A 27,333-nucleotide genomic window follows, 5' to 3' on the forward strand; every position below is an offset into this window, starting at 1 on the left:
AGTCCTGAAACCTGGGTAACATCTCATTAGGCAAAACTGACTTGCACACACTTTTATAATGTTTAAAAATACATAAATCACACACACTCTACACTGTATACACATATACGCATATTAAATTATGTATGTCCTCCATCTCAGATGGTCAGGTTCCAGGAGACATCTGCAGCCATTTTACATGTTGAGCTGACCAGAATGGACAGTGTTGATCCTGCATGGTAAAAATAAAAAAGTAAAATCGAGAAAGACATGTACTGTCAACGTAAGTCATAATAGTATGAACATATCATATTGAAACCAAGTTTAAATGGTACATCATTGGAGTTCCCAAAACAGAAGGATCAAGTCCTAAAGCCCAGTTCTGTAAGGTACTAAAGACCCTCAACTCCTGCAGATTTGGACAGGGGTGACTTTTTCCAAAGGGAACAGCATTCAATTTTTTTGATTTAGCTGTATAAATAAGCAGCTAGATCTTCAGAAATGCTAAACATCCAGCTGCTACAATTATTCTCAGTAAACACTAATAATCTGAGGTGAGGGGAGGAGAAAATAGACAGAGGAAGGGCAAGAAAGAGGCAGGTTACTTACCTTGTAACAGGTTTGATATGCTTTGTTCATATAGGACCCTTGAGGTGCAGATGAAGTCTACATTCAGAGCCTTTAGTCACCAATGTCTGTTGGAAAGTACATATCCTCTGCATGCCTCATTGACCCCTCATCCAACTCACTGAACACCAACTACTGTTCAATTCCAAATTCAGTGCTAAGCCAGGACTCAGCAACATCTGCTGGGTCTCTCCCAGGTGTTTTAACATTTTGCTGTACTCCTAACCCCAGTAGAAAAAGATAGTTTTGCAGTTTAATAACTATTTTCTTGCCCTGTTAGCAATGACATTTACGCTACGTTGTCAACCAGCTTGGTCAATGGGCAAGTGCTTGCCCCACCACTGGCCAATAACAGGAACTGACATTACTGTTCAATAAATGATTCAAAAGGTATGAGTACTTGTTCACAAAGGACTGAAATTCCACAACCGGGAATAAGCAGAAGACAATGAAAGAACTTACAACATTTCTTCGTGAACTTTACAGTGTTTCCTGGCTCATGTTCATCAGTTCAAGTTACTAAATGGCAGAGAAAAAGCTATCTTTTTGGCACATACCCTCTGGCATACACACAAAAATTACAATTCAAGCTGAGCAAAGGGACACTTAATTTTTCCTTAATGATTTTGGCAGAACAATTTTCCTGTGCTTCTCCCCCTGCAAGGAACGTCTTAAAATGATAGCTGATCAAAAACTAACAACATACAAGATACCTGCCGACTGCTGTTTTTTTGGAACGATCCTTAAAAACATAATGAAAGCAGCATGGCATAGGCTAGTTGCCATTGCTAATGTGAGGACCAGCTGCTCTCTAAAAGTGGCTCTGTTCTGAGGGGAATAATGTATAGTGAATCCAATCTCTCTGCTTTATCGTGTTGAGAAATGCCATTAGCAAAAGCCAAGGCAACATTTTCTCCATTTAGCAGATATTTAAAATAGGTTACCAACTCAGAGGGTTGGAACAATTTCTTATCATGGACAAACAAAAGTTCATTTGTACCTCCTTGCTCCAGTAGAAAGGGGAATTGGACACTTAGGGCTCCCTTCACAAACACATGGATAGGAAAGAAGAAACTCTACAAAGATTTCTGTAAGTCTTCTCCCAGTGGTGGGATCTGGAACTTATGAAAGCAAGCAGGTGTTTCGTGCTCTAAACCTGTCAGTATCAGGATCCATTTAAGACATCGGTCTTACTTCACTGGAGACAGTAACATCACAGAATGGTTATTTGTATGGTACGTTTTGAAAGAAATACAAAACATTTATAGGATGAGAGGTAATTATTTTCTTTACAACAAAATCTGGGTTGTTACAATAAACTTTAACTTAAAAACACCACACACAATCACAATATCATATGATGTTTATTATAAATATATCAGAAACATTCAAAATTAAACCATAAGCAACCACCTTTTTTTTTTACTTGGAACCTTTTACTTTTCCATATTAAGATGTAAACCTGAAAGAGAAGAAACTACAAGCATACGGTTACATACCCCTACTGCCTTGGGTGTGCTGGACAGTGAACCACAAAGGAAAAAATGATCACAGCAAAGTCTCAATGTATTTTATGCAGGTTTGCAAAAGAAAAGGGATAGCTTGGATCAACAGGCTTCTACAGAAAAGAGTTGGGGCAAGGGGGACAATCTAACTGAGGAAATGTTACATGCTGCTGTTTTAATAACTTGTTTGAACAAAAAATGGTCTCCACCTAGTACTTTTATCTAGTTACTTTGGTATTGATTTCCCTACAGCTGTAATATCAGAGAGCAGCAGAGTTCATCAATGCTTTTGAAGATGCAGTTTAAAAACAGCTATATTGATTGCAGTGGCTATGACAGAGGCAGAGAACAGTCCCTACAAGTCATTCATTGCTGACTTGTAACCTTACTGAGAGGAGTTTACTCACTCATTTTACACTCTTCTGGTTCATTTGAACATAAAAATATGGCAGTGATTCAACCACAGCACATCTGGCAGCACAAGCAAAGGAACTTACAACAATTGACAATCGATGTCATTTGCACCCTACGATGACTAGAGAATGCAGCTCGTTTCATTAGAAATATTCTCATTTCTCCAGATGCCACAAGACATTGTCTTTATTCAAAACAGAAGCGCTTGCTCTTAAAACCTTTTAAAGTTTGCTTTGTTGATGAAAGTGTGACACCAAGGAAAGTACCTGCTCTGAGGCTTTTATGCGTTTTGTCCAGAGATATTCTGCACTGTTACTGACTGTATCCTCTAAGAAGTATCGGTAATTCACCATCATGCCACAGGAGGCAGTAACACCCCGGGGGCTTGTGTCTGCCATCCAGTTTATCCGCCACATCACCGCTCCATTCTGTAGATGAAAGTTTGCTACCGGATTAAGAGCATAACCACGATGCTTCTCTCCATACAGGTACCAAGCACAGAGCCTCATAAAAGGCAACTGCAATATGTGGACCAGTCTTTCAGATCTCACCCATTCATTGTTAGTTAAGAGCCTCTTTAGAGTTTCAACTGCAGGACCTCCTGTGATCTCAGAGATTTCTTGACACTCTGAATCCGTAAACAGTTCACTTCTTCCCAGTTCCTTTGTTTGTGAAGAAAGAAGTCCAATAAGCCACTTGGTGAATCCAGGGATAGGTGACAGACTAGAAAACACTTTTATCTGAGTAAATTCCCCCTGTAGACAAAAAGAAAAGTAGTCACAAAAAGAATCAAGCGTGACTTTAAATGAATGAGAATGCTGGCTCAAGAAACAACCACTAAACCTTCCAAAGGAACTGTTCAGGATAGCTTGTCAGCAAAGATAATGGATATTGAGAAAAAGATCATCTGCCATGGCCAAAAGGATGATTCGCTGCATTAAAGCACTAGCTAACAATCCATGCATATATCATGTGAAATCACCTTCCTCAACACTGATTATTTTAAAATAAACATTTGTAATTCGGGGAATATTTTTGCTTTTAAAATGATGTAATTGTGATCTGCACAATAAGTCTGCTTTGTCTACAGGTGTTTCTCATAATCTCACAGTAGCTCCTGGTTATTCGGTCACAGAAATCAGCCTGTATAAAGATAGGTCACATAACAAACTCAGCAGCTGGAGTGAAGTGAAAGGATTCAGCTTTCTAATTCTCAAGACTTTCTTGCTTTTTATTTAAGTTTTCACATGTAAGTGTCTTTTCTGGTATCAAGAAACTTGCAGGGATAAAGGAATGAGAGGAAGGTTTTGGCTGCATTTACACGGCAAACTCAGAAGGCCTTTTTCTATTAATGCATATAACCAAGCAGTGTATCTTATCTAGATTTTTTTGTCCTGATGTCAGTGGCCATTTCAGGCAAACTGGCACGACTAAGATTTTCCTGCAGACAGCATTTACTAACATTTGAGAAGAGATCATCTGCTGTGAGGTGGCTACTTTTCATAATGTGCCATAAATGCTGATAAAGCTCTAAGTATAAAAACTGTACGTTTACAATAACATTGCTGATCACACTGAATGACAGACCTGATGCAGAAGCACTGGAAGAAGAATAACCTACAGGTGTCTGAACAGAAACTCTCTCCTCTGGCAATTATGACAAAAACATATGTTCATTGACACCAGCATTAGATGAAGCCATCAAATTCATTGTTACCTGGAATTAATGTGGATATTAAATCTGCTGGATGGGTGTGGAAAGAGAGAGAAAGCTGCTGAAGTGCAACAATGCAGAGTGCTTATTTAAATTACTTTTCATATTGGGGAAGGAGGATGGAGGAGGTCTCAGCTATTTATTGACTTTACAGTAGCATCTTAATGTCAACAGAAAATTGCCTTTAAATGACTACAGAATACATTTTTCTGCTTTGAATATTTTCTAAATTATCATTAAAAAATCATCATCATTGAGAGGCTAACTTAAACTGACAAATGCTAATGGCAGTCATGCTGCTAGGGCACTGCATTGTAAATGTATCCTCTACCTTCTAAAATAGGGTTGTCCAACTGCTAAGCAGTTGGGGGTGAATGCCCCCTGGACCATGCCAGCAGGAGCTGCACAGCCCGTGGGCTACACCAAGGCAAGCCATGAGCCCTCCTGCACACTGCATGGATGCCTCTTCTCCCTCCCCATCTCCCATTGCAGAACTAAAGTGTGCACCCACTTCCCCCATCACTCCACTATAGTAATACCCACCTCCTTCTGCCCTCCCCCCCACCCCAATGCACAATGCGCTTGGTTGGGCAGGAACTCAGGGGCCAAAACATAGCCCCTTGCAGTCTGCATGCCAACCACAGGCTTCAAGATGAACAGCCCTATTCTAAAACATTAACAGCATCTTATTAAGCATCAGGCAAACACTAAACAGAGAACTGGTAAACACCTGCACACTGGTTTTTGTGACAGCCCAAAAGTAGGCTCAGTGGCATGCAGGAATCCACTCATCTAGAAAATATTTCTGTACCGGAGCCCAAGGAACTTGGAATATACAAAATAACAATAAAAACAAGGAAGTCTGTTATGAAGATTTGAGCAGATTTTTTTTTTTTTAATCAAGAAGTGGCAGACAGCAAAGAGGTTACTTATAAAACATGCGGATCACCAAAAGATCTAGATCAAAATACAGTTCCATGTTTACAGTTCAGGTTAACAAGCAAGCCAGAACAAACGCACGGGACCTGGTTTTCAGAAACACTCATATTCATCTGGCTGCCTTAAATATACGCATGAAGTCATTTGTGCAAACATTTTTTCCAAGTTCAGTGTATACATGGCTATTTGGTACAGGGTGATAAATTAGCATATCAAATTATTTAAATGTATATGCAAATTTGAAATATCTGGACTATAGAGGAAAAATTTTAACCTTTATTCTACATATTATCAATTTAATAAACTGTATAATATGCAATTAATTAAATTGTACAATATGAAATTGTAATACAATTATGTGTTTTTAAAAAACTAACAAGAAAAGAGGCACTTTCAAAAACGCTTTGCACTTTCATTAGTAATAACCAAATTATTCCACTATTTGAGTTCCGATGTAGACTCTGTTCTAATTATTATTTTGTTAAAATGCATAAGCCACCTGTACATCCATCATCTGAAATGGACTTTTATCTCTTGTGTGTTAGAGATTTAGAAACTTGTCTCCAGCTTGGAAACATGCATACAAATCACTTCAGCTTACCATGACAGATTTCCTCTGCTAAACACAGGAAACCTTCACTATTCACGGGTTCAGAATTTGTGGTTTCAAATATTCATGAATGCCAAACCTGCATCTTAAATACACTTGCCGCCACTGAACTCCCACCACCGCCACCGTGCCCTCCCCACTCCAGCCGCCGAGGGCACTGTGTTCATGAATGCAGACGACATTCATGAATGCAGTGCCTTAATCGCGAGAACGTATCCCCCGCGAATGGCAAGGGTCTCCTCTATCGCAATCCTGTAACAGGGTAGTATATTTTGCTATCTGCAGAAAACAAAAGCTATTCATAATATTAAAATACCCTGATCAATTGTTATCTAATATCCTATCAGACACGATCCTATTAGAGAGAACTGTAAGTTTTTACTCCTTAGTTTGACAAAATATCAAAACTCTTCTAAATCAAAGGAAATATCCATCTCTGCTACATTAACAGTACTGCAGCTCTACCACCAACTGCCTCAAAACCACATCCCACTTAAAACTTTGTTTACCCAGATCATTACAATTGCTGAAATACAAAAAGGAATAAGCCCGTAATGCACTGAACTTCAGCTGTAAATACCCCAAACTTTCTTCTTGTGCTCAGAGACATCCCTGGGGGGAAGGGAGGAATTGGGGTGACTGCCCCAGACCCCATGCTTTGGGGGGCCCCTCAGAGCCGTGTCAGCCACCCCCCAACCCTGCCGCGATGTCCAGGCCCCGCACAGGCTGATTTGCCCCAGACTTCACACCCTGCTACGGTTATCTCTGCGTGTGCCCATGGAAAAGTTTAAAAACCTGGGAAAATAAGCCCCTTGTACAATTTACTAAGCTGCACAATAATTATATTACTAATTACTACAGTTAATCGTTGCATGATAAAATGATCTACCAGCATTTGTAGTATTATAATTTTTCTCTCTCTTTGAATCAAATCAGGAATATAGAAATTCAGTTTAAAACAGAAAGTGGTGGCTAAGGAGCTGAAATTATACAAACCAATGCAATAATGACAGAACAACAACAGTGAACCTCTGACCATCTTATTCAACTCAGACACTCTGGAGGATAGGGCTAAGGTTCAAAATGACCATGATAAACTGGAAAAATACTCGAGAATAAAAATATAATTAAAATAAAGTTCACCATGGGCAAGTGCAGAGTCCTGCACTTGGAATGGAGCAATTGCATGCAGAAATGCAGACTGAGGAATAACATGCTAGGCTGCAGTATTCTAGAAAAAGACGTGATCATTGCAACTGACCGTAAACTGATGGTATCCGTTGCGCCCCCCCACCGCTCTTTTGTTCTTAAAAAAAAGAACAAAACAAAAATGGCCAACAACATACTGGTCTGTATTAACAGGAACATCAAAGGAAGTGATTCTTTCAGTCTATTCAGCACTGATGAAGCCTCACCTGGAGTGCTGTGTCCAGCTTTGAGCACCACACTTCAAGAAAGATGGGGACAAATTAGGAAGTATGAAGCAGAGATCAAGGAAAGAAAAAAAAAACATTAGAGGCCTGGAAAACATAACCTATTAAGAAAGGCTGAAAGAACTAGCATTATTTAGCCAAGAGAAGAGATGACTGGGGGTGGGATTTGATAACCTAAAAATACCTGAGGGGTGATTATAAAGACAATGGGGATAAGACTATTCTATGTGGCCCCAGGGAACAGGACTAGGAGCAATGAGCACCTATACACATGCTGGACACCTGCTTCGATGGGTGCTAATTAACACACAAGAGAGTAGACTCTATTAATCAAGTCTGTTGGAACATGCTAACTAGCACACTTCAGCAGCCTCCATCATGTGTATTCAGGGTCTCTGCACTTCAAAATGGTGGATGGGGTGCTTTAGCTAAAGCTTCAACTAGCTTTAATTAAAGATGGGCACTTTAGTTAAAGTGGCTCCCATAAGCCACTCTAATTAAAGCACTGCCCCACCAAAAGCCACTCCAATTAAAGCACCCCCCTCCTCTTGTACCTCATATAAAGATGCCCAATGGTCTCCAACCACAGCAGGGGAAATTGATGTTGGAAATGTGAAATAATTCTCTCACTGCAACAGTGGTTGGTTAAGCACTGAAACAACCTACACAGAGAGTTAGAAAATCTCCATCCTTTTAAATTTTTAAGAGCAGTTTAAACACTTGACTGGGATGGTTTAGTCAGGGATGATCCTACCGTTAGCAGAGAATCAGACTAAATGATCTCCCGAGGTTCCTGCCAACTCTATTCTTTTACGATATAGTATCAGAGCGAACAAAGAAACAAAAACTGCTGGAAGCTAGGAGCCCAAGTCCTTTTGGGAAAGCCTTACCATATCTTCTAGGTAACTGGAAATGGCCAAACTATATCACAGATTCCAAAAACAACTATGAAGTTAGTGAAAATAGAAGGCATCCTCCAATGCTGTGCTACCACTGGCAAACCTGGTTGGGGGCGGGGAGAAGTACTGCCTTTACGCTTCTCCAGTTCAGCAGCCGACTGATCTACCACTTGCATGAGTCAAAGTGGATCTATGCCAAGCTCCAAACACAAAGCTGTTCTTCCTCCCTCAGTTCTCCTATGATAAGGGGATGCAAGAAAAGCGGTTCAGAACTACAAAGGCAAAGGTAATGTCACTGGGGGACCGAGTGGGTAGATTTGAATCCAAGTAGAGAGCCTCAATTCAAATCAATCATCCATTTTAATTACCTGTTCTATCTTTATTTCATTTTTTTTTTTTAAATAAATGTGCATGCTCGTTGGCTGCTGTAACCATTAAAGCATGTAGATTTACAACTGAACAGACCCTTCATCATGTATTTGGTATATCTTTTTTGCCATCAAGGAAGGAGCACTATACCTAAATAATTTATTTAAACAATTATATAGCTTAGTAGATGCATGTTAATTATACATTTTCATGTCAGAAAATACTAAAAGATATATTACTTCTTTACTTCCTAATTAACGTTTGATCATGATTGGTGTCAAACAGCTGCATTAAGATGCTGATGAATTCAAAACACACAAAAACAGCATGTATAGTTTATTTTTATTAAGCAACACAAGCTTGAGTATTTTAGAAACTCTGAACTTTTACATAAACTTGAGAACTGTGTCGATCAGAGCTCAGGGAAGGAGAAGCTATGCAACAGACGTACGAAACCAGCCAGGCGGGCTCAGTGAGGACTCTGACAAGGTACATGGTGCTGTTACCTGGGTCACAGGCTGCGTGCCTGCACTGACTTTGCCAGTACTTTGTACAAGTAGACAGCCTAGGATATCCACAGGATGAAGCCCTTTATTAAATATACAGCCTAAATGGGTTATTTACAAAGATTTATAAACTTCAAGCTTATAGTTTTGGACAGAGGCTTTGGATCCTGCATACTCGGATTTTTAATGTTAAACCTTTTAAGAGATTACAAACATAGGTCCTATCATTTTGCATTAAATTCAGATTTTATTTTACAGCAGGTTTAAAAGGAAAAATTAAACCAATTTGATAAATTAAAAAAAAAAAAAAAGGACTTTTTTTCAATCCTACCTTTTTTCAATCAATCCTACCAGGCAAACGTTGGATGGACATGTCTGTCAGCTTCGTGGCCTCTTTACAGTAGTAGACGCATGAAGGGGCCATGGTAGAAATAACTGGGCAGTTTGAGACAAAGAATAAAGCTTTGAATTATCCTCAAGAGGAACTTGTTGTCTAAATGAAGGAGTGGAAAAGTAAAAAGTACCTGCATCTACATGCCCACAGAACTGGCCGACAGTTTCACTACAATTTTCCACTTTCCCTACAGGTCTGTGACAGAAATTTGTTAAATGCATTGATTTGTGGTCAGCACAGCATTTCCACTAGGTAAACAGATTAAAAGAGAATTACTTGAGTGCAACATAATTTGTGGCATTATGTGATCAAATTCTGCAAAACTACCCTTAAATTCTGTGACACTGGCAATATCATTCAATGTAAATTCATTTCTACCTCCGTACTCCATCTCACGACTAAAAAGTATGATTGCTTGAAAGCTGGTCTATTATTTTTAAGAATTACCCCCTTCCCCCAGCACATCTCAAGCAGCTCATAGCTCAGAACTTGCTTTTTTTTCTGATGTAGCAAGGAGGACATTTGGAACTGCAGAGGTTGGGTAACCCTATCAACTCCTGGTCTCCCCATCCTATGCAACGATACACTGCAATCCAACTTGTTCTGCCTGGTGAAGGTGGGAAGCTGGAGAGCATGAAGCAACTCTCTGGGAGGGAGAAACAACGCAAGTGCCAAAACCACAAATCTTGCATCTTCGGCTGAAGAAAAATTGTGTTCTTTCAAAAAAGCCTACTACAGTCTGTGACATACTGGAAAGACCCCAAATTCCCATACCACAGGATCAAAAAGACTGCAGGATGCCCTGATTTACGATGAATTGAGACAAGTCATAACCCTTAGCTTTGGTATCAGTAACTGCTCTTGACCGATGGAGTACCATCTTCCTGTAATATTTTTATGGATCTCTTCTGATGGACAAAAAATTTATTTGGGGGTCAGGGAGGAAAAGGAGGGGAATCCTCAACCTTCCCCTCCAATTCATGCCCCCTCAAAAAGCTCACAGTCCTAGGGTACAGCAGTCCATGTACATGATTATTAAAACAGTGTCTAAATATTTGCCTTAGGAAAAGTTTAAAACTTGTCTGGAGGGGGGAAAAGCCCAAAGAAACATGAGGAAAGGATCAAGGTAAATTACTTTTGAAATAAATACTCTGCTCCTACATAAGCTCTTAACTTGTATGATTTTAAGAACGTCTGATTTTACACAGACCAAAAATGCACTGGGGTTACAAAGCAGTACTTGCATTAAAGACTGTGGTTGCCAGGGACACAAAGGAAATATTTTTATTCAAAACCTGGAATAGTCAGTCTTATCAGCACCCAGTGAGTTCCCCTGGCTTTGACAGGGCAAAAGAAGGACCAGAACTTTCAATCAAGAGGCTGACCTGGTGGAAAATTTAACTCTCTTCCCTTTCAAACTCTTGTCAAGTACTTCCTCAGGGAAGTCTTGCTGTTTAACCCACGAGCCAGTTCAGAGTACTTCCATGGAAACTCCAAATGCGCCAGTAAGTCTCCTTTGATCCACTTTCATCTGCCTCCCGTTCTGTCTCAATCATGTAACACTCCCGATATTCTGATCCACAGATCTTTTCCTTAATGAACCCAGTAAGATGGGTGGCATAGAGATGAGAATAATCAGTGTCAAGAGATCCTGGTTCAGTACAGGTAGGAGGCCAGAAAAATGACAGCCCCAGGTAAGGACGCCACCACCAAAATGAGAAGCTGTCTCCTGCAGGAGTTCTCAACTCTGCTGGTCAGGAAAGTGGAGTCAGAACGTTGATATGCTGTTGAGAACAAGAAGCAAGTGACTTCTAGGACAGAAGCCAAATGCAACACCATGTACTTGTGGGTGGTCGGCTGGAATTTTCTCAGATGATGGAAAGCAGCATCACTGGTCACCCTCACTTCTGTGTCAGTATCTTGAAGACAGATTGATGGAAACTCCACACTGAGCTGTCGACTATTTAACTGCCAAGTCATTCTGCTGTCAAACAAGTTGACCTTGTGTGTGTAATCCTGGACTTAGGCTATGTACGTTTCTGCCCACGGGGAACAGCCCTGACTTTCTCCTTCAGATTCAGTGACCTGGTAGTCCTCTGTTTGTTCACATAATAATGACAGATGACAACACAGTGACTGGCTAGTATGTGATGGCCCTACAAATGACCCTTAAGGGACTGCCAGCCTGGAGTTTGTAATAAGAAGCTTCCTCTGAGACCAGCATGAATAGAGGGTAAACTAGTCCAGCCAAAATGGCTGAATTCCAGGGAGAACATGTTCCTTATTTGTTTCTCAATAACTTACAGCCTTAACTGAAGGTCCTCTGTGGTCTAAAATAGGAAAGAGGAGGAAAAGAACGTAAAAGATTTTAAGATTTTTAGGCATACTGGCTGATAGTATTGGAGCAGGAACACGGGATCTACTGCTAGAGACAGAACAGTTATAAGAGCGTTAAAAAGCAACAACAGAGCTCTCTGAAAGAGCCATTTGCCCTACCACAAAGAGAGACTTCCGACCCTCACAAAATCAGAACAGTTCTTAATCCTGGCAGGAATCCAAGGAAAGGCAACGTGCTTCCCAGTGTCCGGGCTTCTTTCATGCTGGCTGATCTGCTATCTTGGGCCTAAAGCCTGATGAGTTTTTAGGAGAGTGGTGTAGGTGCGAGCTGTGAAGCAGAAATGCCTGCTAGGTCAAAAAGAAAAAAAAAATAGGAATGCAAACATATACAACCTCACCTGCTGGACCAAGAAGAAAAAGGTTACTTACTAAAATGTAGAGCAGCAAAGTTTGAAAGCCTTCAGTACCTTGCCAATGAGGACAGCAGGGGATTATGTTCTCAATGCTGCTCACCAGCAAAACAGACAGGGGCTTTTTATACTGGGGCAAAAATCAAGCCCTTCCCTTCCTTATGTCAGCAGGTCTGCTCCTACCTCCTAGCGTGCAGAAGCAGACAATCAACGCACTTCGCATGTGTACAAGATAGCCTTTTCCAGTCTGTATATTCTCACAAATGCCCACACCGCATTTACAGTAAAAAGTTTATTTGATGTGGCTTCAATGTGATGTTGACTGTCCTCTTGTTTACCACTGACCTTTTAGAAGGAATCTCCGCGTCAGATCCAAACCAAAGCACTTATCAGAAGTTACTGGTCACAGGTCCATTTAAAAAAATAAATAAATAAAGCAAACCTGAAGGCAATGGGCACATCATTATTTTTAGGACAGGTAAGACGTATTGGGAAAATGGCCCAATTTTTGCAGCTACAGTTCAGGCTATCACGCTTCTGATGAATGTTTAAGTTTAGGAGCTTATCTTAGCCTGCCACTTCTTGCAGAAAAAAATAAATAGATGCAGTAAAGCATGCACATTTATGTTGTTGCTAAATTGATGTGCTAGTTTCTAGGGCTGCTGGTGGAGATCCGTTAATGTTTATTTTCTTGTCAAAAATCCACACACCATTAAGAAGCAGCTGCTGGCTCGGGGTTTTTCTTGTTTGTTTGTTTGTTTTTGCAGAAGGTTGCAGCTTCCTTCCTATTATCTGCGACTCATCTGAAACCGTGCCACACTGCAAGAGCCGAGCCAGGAAAGCAACAGTCCAAGGTCACATTTTTCATCTACGAAAGCTAAGCTTGTATTAGAAATTATGATCTCCCCAGGTCACCTAGATCAAATTAAGGTAGTAATTATCAACAACCCAACCAGAAAGTTAAAATCTGCTCTCAATTGTTAAGCTGACATGTCATCCAATAGCATGCTATCAGTTTTTTCCCCAAGCACCACTGACTGGGAGATGCTAACCATTTTTCTCCAACTCATGCCTCATCAGTTATCCAGGTCTTTGTCACCTATAGATTGAATTATTACAATGCACGTTCTGTGAAGTTACAGGCCACTTGGAGTGGAAATAAAAATATCCCTAAATAAATGCCTATCTAATGAGAAATGCATCTGCTTACCAGCATCTATCAGCTAGCAAGAAAGACAGTGGTAAGCAAGTGAGCAGATGCCTCTCTCAGAGCACATTCAAAAGGGCTCCAAATTGAACTGGAAGCCAACTCATTTCTGGAAACATTAAACATTGTGTATTGCAAGCCCTACGTGGGATGAAACACTTATGTCAAAGACGACCCACCCTGCGTTATCCATGCTAGCTGAGACTAGACAGAAACATCCAGATACACTGTTCTCAGACACATGTATCAGGAAACTAATGACAGACTTCAGACAGTTCTGGGAATCATTAACTTTGGGAAACAATGAAAGCCTATTTATTTTGACTGTGACAAGGTCTGGAATATTTTTGTTGACACTATCAACTTCTAGATACTGGACATATAGATATACAATACACAGAAACATATGAGCAAACAGACACACTATAAAACACGTTTTTGCTAGGTGAATGAATGTTAAGACTGGAGTTTTAGCCTGGCATACTTTTTCCTATGATTGCCTGTGTACATAAAACAAGCTACTCCCTTGAGCCATTGCTCTTAATTGCTTAAACATCTCCTTGTAACCTGTTTTTATCATAATGTCTATGGTACAATGCCAACAGTAAAAGGCTAGACAAGGGACCAGTAAGGGTAAATATTTAACTGATTCCACCTGCTGATTACTAATAGTCTCTCACTGTTATCCAGTGCCCTCAACTTCACAAATCCTTCATTTGTTTTAAATCAGGTCAATGCTTTAGGGCATATGGTACTTATTTTGCCTAATGGTTTCTATAAGATCATATATAGGACTCGGGCAGGCAAGGTTCTTTTGAGTTAATGTGATATCTTTTATTAAACCAACTGAGTAGTTGGGAAAAAGTTCTTAGCAAGCCTTCAGGTGCAGGAACCCTTCTTCAGGGTATACTGGACTCAAGCTTTTGAAGTGTGTATGGCTGTTCCTATATATAAAGTGCTTGGACACACACTCGCACAAGACCAGGCTGAAAATGCCGAACTAGATAACTTTACACTTTGAGGCAAAGTCTGCGCCTAACTTGGAAGATTAAAAAGTAAATTCCCATAGGGACAGGTCCTATCCTAATTACCCACGCTGAGAATTTCTTTGCAGCCTCCTCTAAAGCACAAAGTACTATTTCTGGAGACAAGATACTAGACTACATATAACACATTACTCTGATATTCAATTCCCATGTTCCTATACAATTTTTAAAAAATCCTTCCAAATAAAGGCTTCAAAGTAAAAAGACTAACTATAAACACATTGCTAAGTCAGTGGCTTGTAGTTATATCATTAAATCAGAAAAAGACATGACAGGTACTACTTTGCAGCTTCTCTCATGAAGAATGACAGCTGGGAGTCCAGTTTTGAGGTTATACTGGCATTTACAAGTAGAAGTGTCACAGTGAGTTAAGGCAAAGTCAAATAAAGAAATGAAGACTTTTACTGAAGAATGAAGAAATTTTCTTAAAAAATGCCTTGAGAAAACATGAATCATATAACCTGCAGCTCACGCAGATGCCCACAAAGATTAACACAAAATACTCGGAGAGGTACAGAAGTGTATAAAACATTAACTGTTAACTTGTAAGGAGGTGGGAGAAGAAACCATACGGAAAAAAAAAGGGTTACTCCGTTCTTTCACAATATTCTCTCCTTTTTAAATTAAAATGATTCTCAGTACTCTTGGGCTTCAGCTTCTGTCTTTGAATGAACTGAAAAGATCTTTGTGTTTATTAAAAAAAAAGTTCTCTTCCCCCACTTCACCTCCTTAAACCCTGACTCTATCCATTCTTTATACAAAACCTGAAAGTCAATTTACGCTACTGCATGATGGACACGTAAGATGTTTGCTGATGTTACATGGCTTAGACTGCCATCGGTGACTCCAAACCAGCTCAACACCATTCTATTATCGGTTAAAATTGTTCCAAACCAATACGCCCAAACTGAACTAGGCAAGTGTTGGAACATCCTTGACATTTTCCTGACCCAAGACAGAGCAAACAAACACACTGAAGTGTGACTGTCAAAATGCTGTACTCTTTTGCCACAATAAGGCTGCCAGAAGTATTGTTGATCATGTTCCACCTTGCTTAGGATGCCACAGCTCTGCATAGGTGGTTTTGCAACACAAAAGTTATTTCAATTTTTAAGCACACTAGATTTTTAAGCTGAGACTAAATGAACTGTACCGGTTTACCAAAGACTAAAATTACTGAGTGGCGAGTCAAGTCGTGGAAAACTATTAATGGAATTGTTTCGGGTCAACTGGGTTGTTTATGGCACAGATTACGAGACACGCAATGCTGATGTAGCAGAGAACTTACGTTCTTGCAATATTCAAGACAGGAAACTGTATGTGGAATGCCTTCCTCTACCCCCCACCCCCCAAAAATAATTCCATATGAAATGCTGCATCTAAGAACCCATGACCAACTGGAAATAGCATGGATTTGGGACAAAAATTGAGCATACCTTTCTAGACATGGAAAGTCAGTTTTCTTATTATTATGTATACCTTATGTCTAGCAAAAGTGACCCATTCACTAGAACATGCCCATTCTCCCCTGAGAGTTCAGAAACACTGTCAACATTGCATTAACTTGTGACGCAGTCTGGCAGGAAGAAAATATTGCACATTCTGAGAAAAGGGCTACCTGCCAACTCTAGCCCATGGTGGTTAGGCAGGACTGTGCTTGGAGTACAGTTTCAATTCAAATTGATATAATTTTATTGTTCGTCTAGCTTATAAGCATCACAATCAATACTAATGAAGAAGAATGGTGTTGGCGAACATGTGTAGAAAGTATAAAGGTGCAGTATGAACTGTAAACACTGGATGGTTGGGAAGAAGGAACAAGCGGCAAGTGATAGGAGTTGGGCAAGGAGAAAAGAAAAAGAAAAGAAAAGATGAGAACTAAAAACAAGTAAGAGACAAAACCACTGGCTCTAACTTCCTATCCTCCAATTTCCTCTAACCCTCCCATCAACAGAAACACATGCATACACACACAAATCAGAAGTCATACATTAGAAAGAGATAGACAGAAGAAAATATACACTGAACTTGCTACAACTAAATAAAAAAGATAGAGAAATACAGATATAGGAGCCTGGCTTTTCATTTTAGTCACTATCCAGTTACAAAAATTTCATCATTGAGACTTTCCCAACTCATTACTCATTCAGACAATAAAACAATTGTTGCTGGAATGTATAAATACTTTTTCAAATGGACTTGGATTACACTTTATCCTTACCCTCTGGAGTGTAGGTATGTGGGTCAAGTACCTACACAAAGGCAACTTTTGCTGTCCTACTTATACAAGATCAGTACAAACCCTTAACATACACAGAGAAATTTTGATGGGAGTAAACAACACACTATTCTGAAGTTAACAACCAACAAAGTCCAGTTAAATAAAGTTTATACATTTAAAAAGATTTTCTACAACCCATCATTTTAAATTTTTATACTTGTTCAGCAAAGAACAGCCTCACCTTGGATTCCTTTGTGCACCTTGATGTTTATGGCTGTCAGCATATCTTTTTCCACAAGAACAAACCAGAGGTATTCTTTGATCCAAAACCAGAAATGTGATAAAAAACTAGTAATCAAAAGCTTTCTCTGTACTGTACTCTTTCCTTTATTTTCACTGAGTGCAGCCAGCATAACAAGGTGGGCTTTGGATTTAGTCACACAGGAGAGACAACAGGTCAGTTTAAAATCAGTGATCTTAATCTACAAGAAACAGGTTGGAAACAGGTTGGAAACAGCCCTATTTGAAGTTGCTTGGAAAGAACAGAATGACTGATAGGGTGCCATATTTCTAGACTACATCACAGACCACAAAAGCTGTTTTTAAGATGAAAATACTTTAATTTTGATTGCTTTAATTAAAAAAAGTTATTTTAACATAAATGCCACTTATACCCTGCTGAATAAGCCTAACTCAATTGCTATATCTCAGTGAAATCTTTTCAGGACAAAGTGTGCCACCTGAGAAAAACAGTCATAAAATGCTAATATCTATTAAATGGTAATGACTGGTTCACTAGCTTATGGATTTAGTGTCCACTCCTCCCAGGAAAGCCAACATACAGTTCATAGAAGTAGGGTCAGAAGGGACCTTGTAGATCTTCAAGTTCATGGAGTGCCTTCAGCATAACAGCCTTTAACCTATAGATTTGGTTTTCTTGCTAGTACAGTTGAATGAAGAGACCTTAGATATACTTTTCGCATCAAAGGCAGGAGAGGAGAGGGCAAACAAAATGATAACATTTTTGGTTTCCCCAAAGATAACTGTATAAGACCTCATATTTTCTTGATTTTAAAGAGTCAAAGAGCTCCCATTTATAAAAACTATAACCCAGCTGCAGTACAAGGTTGACCTAATGGCAGTACATCCCCTGTAGTACAGGGATGGCCTAAATATGGCCTAATTGTAGTTCTGCACTGTAATATGATACAGAAGCTGCAGTCAAAAATTAGGACTTAATTATGTTAGATGTATGAACAAGCAAAAATTAAAGTCCCTGCCACTGACACATTCAATTAAGAAAAAAAGAGCAAGTGGGGTGGCACAAGGAGACCAAAAGATATTGAGCATAAAAAGTAAGAAATCCAATGGAACGAAATGGAAGTGACACAGCCTAAGCTATGTAAAACAAGTTTCTGGAAGCCAGGAAACTGCCTAACATGCATCATGTCAACTAATCCTACAAGCACCAGGATGTCCAGTGCTTCTCGTTCCAGCCACGTCCACTACTATAACAATTACAGAAACTCTGCTGTGTATTGGACCCTGGAAGGCAACTAGTTTTATTGATTAAATGCATTTGTCCCTGCTCTGAATAAAGTGACAAGTCTTAATGAGGTGCAATAACCAGGCACAAACTGAGTGCCACTCATTAAGTAACAATCTGTATGAGGTGCAAACAGCTGAGCCAGCACGCTTAGTCCTAAGTGGTGCCTTTAATATTGGTATCAATGGGTTGCAAATGGCTGGTCACCTGCACAATTTAATCAGCTATTCATGTCACCCCTGGGCATCTTAAGTGGCTTACACTGTACAGCAATGCACTGAAATATTACAGAGAACATTATGTGTCTATATGATGATTCATAAGACCCTTGTAGGGCTTTTCTTTTTAATATATTGATACCTGCTGTGCTGCAGTGTCCTGCAAAAATGCGACAATTCCCAGAATAGAAATTCCATCCTTTTATGGTTTAAATATGAAAATTTCATAGCCTTGATGAACATTTTGCAACTAATAAATGCTAGTGATTTGACTATTGAATGTACTTCAATTCTCAGGAGAATTCCCAGTTTCTGGACTATTTAAAAATAATCAACAAGCTGGACTATATAAAACCTGAAAGTAAATGAATAAGATGGCCATTTCTTCACTCCATGTTTTGCAACTCCTTCTTAAAGTCTGACTGTATGCATTAGATTTAGAGCAGTGGTTTGCATCCAGGGTGCAGCAGCGCCCCCCAATTCTGTGAAACTGTTAGGGGTGCCATAATGCAGGCACCGCCATGGTGGCATCAGCCAGGTAAAAAGTGCCAAAAGACTAACGCACACACAATCAATAACCCTAAATCAAGCAGGAGAACAAGCTTGTACTGAAGTCCTTTCCCTGTCTGCCCCCACAACCCTCCTCCCAGAAACAGAGGCACAAGGGACAGTTCAAACTGCCCTGAACACCTGTTTCCGAGCGACACCATGCAGGGTTGGAACGGGAAAGGACTGAAGCACAAGCCAGCTCTCCTACCTGCTTTAGGCTAATCAGAGAGCTATAATGCAGGCAGAAGGGTATGCGTGCTCCAGCCCGCCCCCATCTTGCTGCACAGCAGGCACATACGGCACTTCTACTTGGCTGCAGTGGTTGAGAGCCACTGAAGTAAGTTGAGGCAGCACATTTTAGACTGGAGGAAGCATGCAGTGCAACCAAGGCCCCCTCTACACGTTGCAGGTATTGTGCACTTAAGTGGCTATCTGCGCAATTACCTGGAGACCAGGGGTCCATACGGGGCAGGGGGGAGAAGGGGGATTAAAAAAAATAAATACATAGAATCACCGTGAGGTGGCCTGCCAGCCCCAGGAATTTACCCATACCCCTGGGGCAGGGGGAATCAATCTGGTCCCAGGGGTGCATGGGGTGCCCCTACAGCTCCGAAAGCATGTCAGTGCACAGGACTAGGCTCCCCTTGCACCAGCAATAAGGCACAGTTGAATCAAATGCATTCTCCCACAACTGCACCTCCTGCTATGCACATGGCATGGCAGGAGGCATGATTGTGCTAACTGCACATTAGAACTCATCAGGCCTTTAGCTTCACATGCAGAGGGGGCCTTAAGGAGACGCATACAGCAATCAATCACAGGTCATTCAAAGAACTCTGTATTAACTTTCCAAACGGATAAATTAGCTCACTGTTTAAACAGGCAGAGCTATCCAAGGTCTTGATTTCTAGAGACACAGCATCCCAGATTCACTAAGAGTTTTCTTTTTTAAAATCTGGTCAGAGTCACTGTGGCAGTTTTCAGGAAAATAAAAGACTGCACAGTGTGTCTGCTTATAACTCTTCAAAGCAGCTCTGCTCCAACTGATTAAAAATCAGAAGCCTAGTCAGAGAGGAGACTCGTATAAGTGTAGCAAGGCAGGAGAGAGAATACTACTGGTTTAAAGTCAGGTGATTTCAATATACATTTTGGTCAGTCAGGCCCATCTTCCTCTTTCAAATGTGGGAAGGTTTTTCCTGGCCCCTTTAAGCCTCTTCTAAAACCCCTTCCCTAGGAAACACATGGAACACATTCACTGGTTCTCAACCAAGGATGCCATTTAGAAAAGCTGTGGAGGTGTGCCCCGACGCTAAAATAGCGGTGGGCAAAGTACAGCATATCTGACCCACCTCTGCACTACTCTGCTATAGTGCAGACCTCCCCACCCATTCAATGCTGGGCCCACATGGGACAGGGTGCAATGCAGCGCACACGCACAGAAACCATCCTGCCTGCCTACCAGAGCCACTAGGCAGCGAGTCCGACTTTCCCGGTGTGGCATGGCAGCAGTGGATCATTGCAGTGGGCAGGACAGTTACTCAGCATGCTACATCACGCCCCGTCCCATGTGGACCCTGCTGCCAGCAGTCGTGGTGCCAGGACTGCACAGCACCAACAGAAAGCTGGGAGGCGGGGAGGGGATGAATACAGGGAGGTGGAGGAGTTTTAGCACTGTGCAGCACAGCTCAGCCCCAGCTGCAGCACAGCAGTGGCATGGGACACAGCTGGATAGGATCCACTGGCATCTTTCCACTTCCACCCTCAACCATTCGTCAAAACTCATTAAGTGGACCTCCAGCCCAAATAACTGCCCCCACAACACTTCAATAAGATGAAGAACCACTGTAAGTTGAACAGTGATAATGAAAACTTCATGGGAAAATACTTACTAATTGAGTTGCAATCATTAAAATCTCAGAAATGGAAAATAAAACCATTACAATGACCAAAAAATCCCAACTAAGGAACAGTCAATCTGAAAACACCAGACCAGAGAGAGAGAGAGAGAGAGGGGTGGTGTTTTTGTTTTAAACCAGGTGAATAGTTTAAGTCCAAATGCGACCTAAATCATCTAGTCTGACCTACTGCATGACAAGACCATTACATTTCACTCCTATAATCTTTAACTGGGCTGAAGTACTTGAGCTTAACTGAAGCACACTTTCCAAAAAGGTATCCTGTCTTGAAGTGAAGATAAAGAGATAAAAAATCCTTCGTTTCTCCCAGCAATGTTCAAGTCACTGTTGAAAATCTGTGTCTAATTCCTAATTCGAATTTGACTTCTACTTGCTGTTGTTGGTTCTTCTTCTGTCTTACTTTGCTAGATTAAAGTACACATCAGTTCCAGACTCTTAATGGTTTTCATTAAAGATCATGAACCAAAATCTTATTTTAATTTGGAAAAAGTGGGACTGAACTATCTTGAGAAGCAGAACATTTCTCTGCAATGCAACTAAAACAAATACAGCAAGATATGGCAACAGAAATGGTGAAGGATAACATCATACTGTGCTGTGTTAACAGGACTGCTGCCAGCAGATCAAGGGAAATGATTCATCCCCTCTGTTCAGCACTGGTGATGCCACATCTGGAGTACTGTGTTCAGTTTTGAGCCCCCCACTAAAGAAAGGATGTTGATAAAGTGGAGAGAGTTCAATGGAGGGCAACAAAAATGGTGAGGGAGTTGGGGCATATGACTGACAAGGAAAGGCTTAGGGAACTGGGCTTATTTAATCTGAAGAGAAAAGTGGGGGGATTTAATAGCAGCCTTCAACTACCTAAATGGTGGCTCGAAGAGGATGGGCTGTTCTCAGTCATGGCAGATGACAGAACAAGGAGCAATGGGCTCAAGCTGCAGCAAGGAGAGTTTAGGTTAGATATTATGAGGAAGAACTTTCTCACAGGGAGGGTAATAAGGCACTGGAACAGGATACCCAGAGAGGCGGTGGAGTTTCCATCCTTTGAGGTTTTTAAGACCCAGCTAGACAAAGCCTCAGCTGGGATGATATAGTTGGGGCTGGTCCTGCTTGCAGCAGGGGGATGGACTAGATGTGACCTCCTGAGGTCCCTTCCAGCCTTCATTGTCTATAAAATACAAGCTCTCTGCTCCAAGCAGTCTTGGAGTGAGTACATTCCTAATGAGAAGGGAAGAGCTCAAATGGACCTATCATGTTTTATCATATTCAGCTAAAATAGCGTATAATGATGTAGTCTCACGTACCGAGCCCAGTGGAGGTGTTGCAGCGGGTTGAGGGGCAGGCAGCCATAACAATAATTGTTTGTGAATCTGAAGTTTCACAAATTTAGCTATTCTCATTTCTTAACATCTTAAAAAGTATTTATGGCACTTGATGCAAGATGCCCAAAAGGACAACATACAAAGTTATGGTAGTTTATTATCACCTTCTTGTGGGTATGCATTGTTTTGTTACATGGCAGCTGTCAAAACTGTGCTCTTTCTTATAACACTGGAATTATGTAGGAGTTCCATGCATCTCCCTAATGTAATTTAATACTTTTCCTGGTAGTTTAGGTATACTGAAATATTTTAAGAGTATGCATATTATACTCCTAATATTGTCATAATATTTAAAGTACATTAGTCCCAAATGTATGTAAAAACATAATCAAAATAATCATGCATTTTCAAATAACACCGCATAGTAGAACGCAACATTTTAGTGACGGGCAAGAAGGTTGTTTTTCTTTTCCCTCGCCAACTAAAAACTACATGGAAGATTTTTAGTTTCCAATACTAACGGAGTTCTTTGTGCCAGAGGCAATAATATACGAGTAAAATGTCTTTAGAGGCCCTCAGCCAAAATTGATAAAGTGTTTCATAAAACCACAAGAATACTTCGACAAAAGAATTTTATATAATAAATTAAGGTACAACTGAAATCCAATTTTTACAGTACAGAGATCCCACAGCAGAGGAAAAATAAGCCATCACAGGTTTTACTGGTTCTTACACACAAGACTTGATTGACAATATGTGTTTAGGTAGGGGAAGTATGTGTGACTCAAAAGTTTGGATTTTACACTTTTCACATAAGTGGTGCTTACCTGCTTAGTGTATGCTGAAATTCCAAGTAAACACAGATGCACAGATCTGCTGCATAAGTCATATTCTGGATGTTATGCTTAGGTCCTTAATTCCACTACTTTTCAACGCAATTTGGGGCGAACAATACATTGTCAATGAGGTTATTTTATAAGAGCAACTCAATTGTAAAGAAATCAGTCTTCAAGATAACTGCATGAATTTATTTAATATTTTCTTTCTGTCAGGAAACTAGGTGGATTGCACAACTTGATCTAAAAGTAGAGAAGCAGAATAAGAAAGCATGGTGGGAGGTTGCGGGAAGAAACGTTTTGGCTAAATACTGTAGTCAAGGGGAAAAAAACAACTTTAAATTATGTCATAGTAAAATCTGACTAATCGTACACAGTTTCTAACAACTGCTAAAATCTCAGATTGTGGAATAATTAATCTGAAGTCCAGTAGTCATCGCTGGCTATAAGCAGCAACCTTAATATGGCTTCAAGAGTTATTAACAATTAGTAAGTACAGTCAATCCATCTGTCTCATATACACTAGTTTGTCTTTTCAATGAAACACTTGTTCATTCCCACTGCTATGGAAAAGGGTACTACTTGTGACAAAATGCCAAAGTTTTGGATAATTTGATTTCTGCCATCACCAAAGATGCAAGACTGGGCTTTTTAAGAATCGCTGAATATTTTATACAGTAAAGTATTCCCTTTACTGACAGTGAAATGGAGCTTTCACCCATTTTGTAATAATAATAGGAGAAACAAGTTTACAAAGATACCTATACAATTGTAGAGCAGATCTAGCCAAACGCAAGCATATGGTTGATTTAACATTTCTGGAATTCAATCTCCTTCACAATATCTATGACTAAACCATTTGTCTGAATGAGTATCACTTGCTGCCCCCTCCTGCCTAGAAATTTAGGCAGATCAACACATTGTCTTGCACATTTAAGCTGTTCTTCTTAAACAAGGTAGCAATGGTGGCCCTTATACTTTTAGGGCTGTCAGAGAAGATACAGCTGATTAAGAGAGTTTGTTTTTAGCACACTGCAAGCGAAGCAAAGTAGTGGAACTTAATTTAACACTTATTACATTCAGTTGTCTTTTTAAAGGTTTACCTCACGTACATACCCATCCAAAACCCAAAAATGGCAAACTCTGTAACAGGAAACCAGACTCTCCCAACAGAATCTGGGCAATTTCTGACGATAATGTGCGTCTTGCTGCAAGCCAGCATTCCTTAAATAGGTGCCCTATCAAGTGAAAAGTACTTTTTAATTAACACATGGCATTGTTGAAAACTAAATATTTCTTACCCTTTCAGTCTTTTCACTCATTTTAGCTATATTACTTATAGTTCAAAGCAACTGTTAGTTATTACTCTTCTTTTTAAGCTTGTTAAGGTACAAAGTGACCCATGTAAAGTTCAATAGCTTGAGGGCGATGCATGCCTTTCTGATTAAAACAGTCAGAGCACTTATCATTTACATATATGTAAATTATTAACTTAAGAGTCAACATAGTGGTGCATATAAACATATGGACTAACATTTCCAAAACCTGTTAACACAAAACATATTCCTTTTCCCCCAAAAGTCCTGAATGGTCAGAGACAGATGCTCTCATTGCAATACAAAATTTCAGACATGTGCTCACATACATTCATAAATGATAGCCCACACCAATTACCACTGCCATTCTGTTTCTAATGATTTCTGCAATGATACACCATTTGGATTATTTGGGATCATGCTAGAGTGCTATTCAATTGTAATTAAAAGTAGGTTGGGAAATTTCAGTGTTAAGGGGAAAACATTTCTATAAAAAGAGAAGAAGGATTTGTATTAAATTTTGATCAACTCTAATTAGAATAGACAAGTACCGCTCAATAGAGTGAAATGCCTGTAGCTGGTAAATATATTGACATAGATAACTTTGCCACTGCTATTATTTTAAAAGCTAGTACCTTACCATGAATCTAGATTTATTAATACTTCCATCCTCAGTTTGTACTATACAGACAAACTGCTATACACTAGTTATAAATTATGAAAGCTTCACAAATTTTAAACAGTTGAAGTTGAAAATCTTAAAGTCATTAATAAAAACATTTATAACAAGTTATGCCAAGTAATAACATTTACTGGCAGTTATGCTGTTATCCACTATGAACACAAGTAGAGTGTGATATCTTATGAGCTTTATCTTCTTCTCTAGCCTTAATCTCATTATTAACAATCTCATTAGAATCTGACCCTTGAAAAGCTAATTTGTGTAAAATTTCAAACACAAAAGGGTATGTTGGAATATACATATATATCAACGGCAACACATACTTTAATGAGCTGAAAAAACTGAGTTCTGAAAAGAGAAATCCTATATAATTGGGACTGCTAAGAGTTATATTTTACTAAAAAGCAACTGTTATGAGTTGCAGCACCACAGGTCACTTTAAAAAAAAAAAAATCAGATGATCAAGAGGTCAACAGTTAACTCTAGTACTCATTTAGTATATATGCAGAGAAAAAATGCACTCTGAATCTTTAAAGACCTCCAGACCAGTTCCACATTTTTGAACAGTGAGACACTGGAAACTGGAACGGAGGAGAACTAGCCAAGTGTCATTTGCCACACCTACCTGAAGTTCCTTAACAACTCGTTTGATGAGGTAATTTCCCAGCTCTACACCCTGCAGCCCCTGCTGAGTCAAACTGATTGAATAGAAAATTGCTGTAGTGATTTTGTTCATATCTTCTATTTCCGTATGTGAAACTTCTTTCACAATTGCCTGGGAAAATAAAGATTTTTTTAAAAAGTTACTAATGAAACCAAAAAATATACTTCATTTAGTTGCTTGTTAATTAATTAATGACAATCCTCTTTTCCCATTTTTTACTCAGAATCTACTGAAGCATACATCAAATATGTATGTATATTTAAGACAAAGGTCAACAGAGTTTCTTTAAACAATTGGGAAACAGTAGTACTGGGAATCAAACCGGGATTTTAAACAAAGATTTCTCAACCATTCTTAAATCAGCTTCTCTAACAGGCATATTTTGAAATGTGATCACTGAAATGTGTACTGAATATGCTGTTGACTGTACCTGGATGCTGCTGGATATTTCATCAGTCAGTGCTACATGCAAGACTATCAATGGGTCCCCAGGAATTGCACAGTGTGAAAAAAAGTAGCACCTTCTGTATGGCCCAACTCGACGCTTTATGTCAACCCAATTTCTAACAGGGTGAACAGCTTCAGCTCTGAATAGGATGTACAAGAAGACAGTCAGATTTTCATCTAAAAACAGAATTCTCCTGACATGCACTCTTAGCCCATGTTTCTCCTGCTGCCATTGGCAAAACTGAGTTCAACAGGGCAGATCAAAAGAGAACATGAAATTCCAGACTTAAACTATTACCTACTATATTGTGCAATATCCTTCTCTCACATATACTGTCTCTAACCTTGTTACATAAATTCACTACAAATTTGAAATAATAGTTTGTGCTTTCTGACTTATACAAGATATCTGATTTAGATCATTATGCCATTTATTCACTATGTGAGCATAGATATCTCATATCCCTCAGGCATAAGTTTCCCCATCTGTAAAATAGAGATAATATTTAAGCATCTTTGTAAGTGCTCTGAAAGCTTCAAAAATAATTGTATGAGGGTGAAGTGCTTGCTGGACAGGAATGCTGACCAAAACTCTTGGAGCTCGTCCTTAATAGTATTTACAAACCTCCCTACCTTCCAAACTCATCCCATTTTTAATACATTAATTTTAAGGACAATAATGTCACTTGCCTTTAAACAGAACCTAGACATTAGAGAAAGGAGCTTTGTAATTTATTACAAAAGTTTCATGGAGAAACAAGAATGTGAACTCTCATCTCAGTTTTAGTACTCCATACAACTCCTTCAGTTTTCATTAGTTACATGATGAACTCAAATTCTTAAACTGTACATAGCATAAACTTCTTCAGTCAAGTTTTAATCATTCCTTTTTATAATCTCTCGTTTCTTTTTCCCCTTGATATACACTATGGAAAACTTCAGTCTCAGAATTCTTATGCTGCAGTCTTTAGTTGAGAGACTATGATTTTTATTAGTTATTTATTTTGCAAGCATGACCTCTATCACTGTTTTTCCTTCTTTGTGCCAAAAGGAATGGCAGAAGTTGCCTGCTACCCCAACTCTTTTCTTTAGAGCTTCAACTGTCTTCAGAGCTTTCCATGAAGGTCACATATTGAAAAACTTCAACAGAACGCCAATTCATACTTTTTCCCACTGAATTGTTGTGAGTTGTGTATAGGACAGGAGAAACAGAAAACAGTTTTGACT

At 39.6% G+C, this 27,333-nt stretch overlaps 1 protein-coding gene across 1 annotated transcript in view; it reads right to left on the reverse strand.

Moving 5' to 3' along the window:
- Nucleotides 1-1,951: 1,951 nt before the first annotated feature.
- The window catches only part of MLYCD (malonyl-CoA decarboxylase), a gene marked incomplete at its 5' end in the record, with an annotated part of 40,747 nt that continues 15,365 nt past the window's right edge, over nucleotides 1,952-27,333 (reverse strand). The window contains 3 exons of the mRNA XM_019535446.1: nucleotides 1,952-3,280; nucleotides 25,621-25,770; nucleotides 26,090-26,246. Of these exons, the coding sequence (XP_019390991.1) occupies nucleotides 2,747-3,280; nucleotides 25,621-25,770; nucleotides 26,090-26,246 (841 nt within the window). The remainder of the gene's footprint in view (nucleotides 3,281-25,620; nucleotides 25,771-26,089; nucleotides 26,247-27,333) is intronic.

The sequence above is a fragment of the Crocodylus porosus genome, unplaced genomic scaffold (genome assembly GCF_001723895.1).
Source record: "Crocodylus porosus isolate Cpor-Errol unplaced genomic scaffold, CroPor_comp1, whole genome shotgun sequence".
NCBI classification, from domain to species: Eukaryota; Metazoa; Chordata; order Crocodylia; family Crocodylidae; genus Crocodylus; species Crocodylus porosus.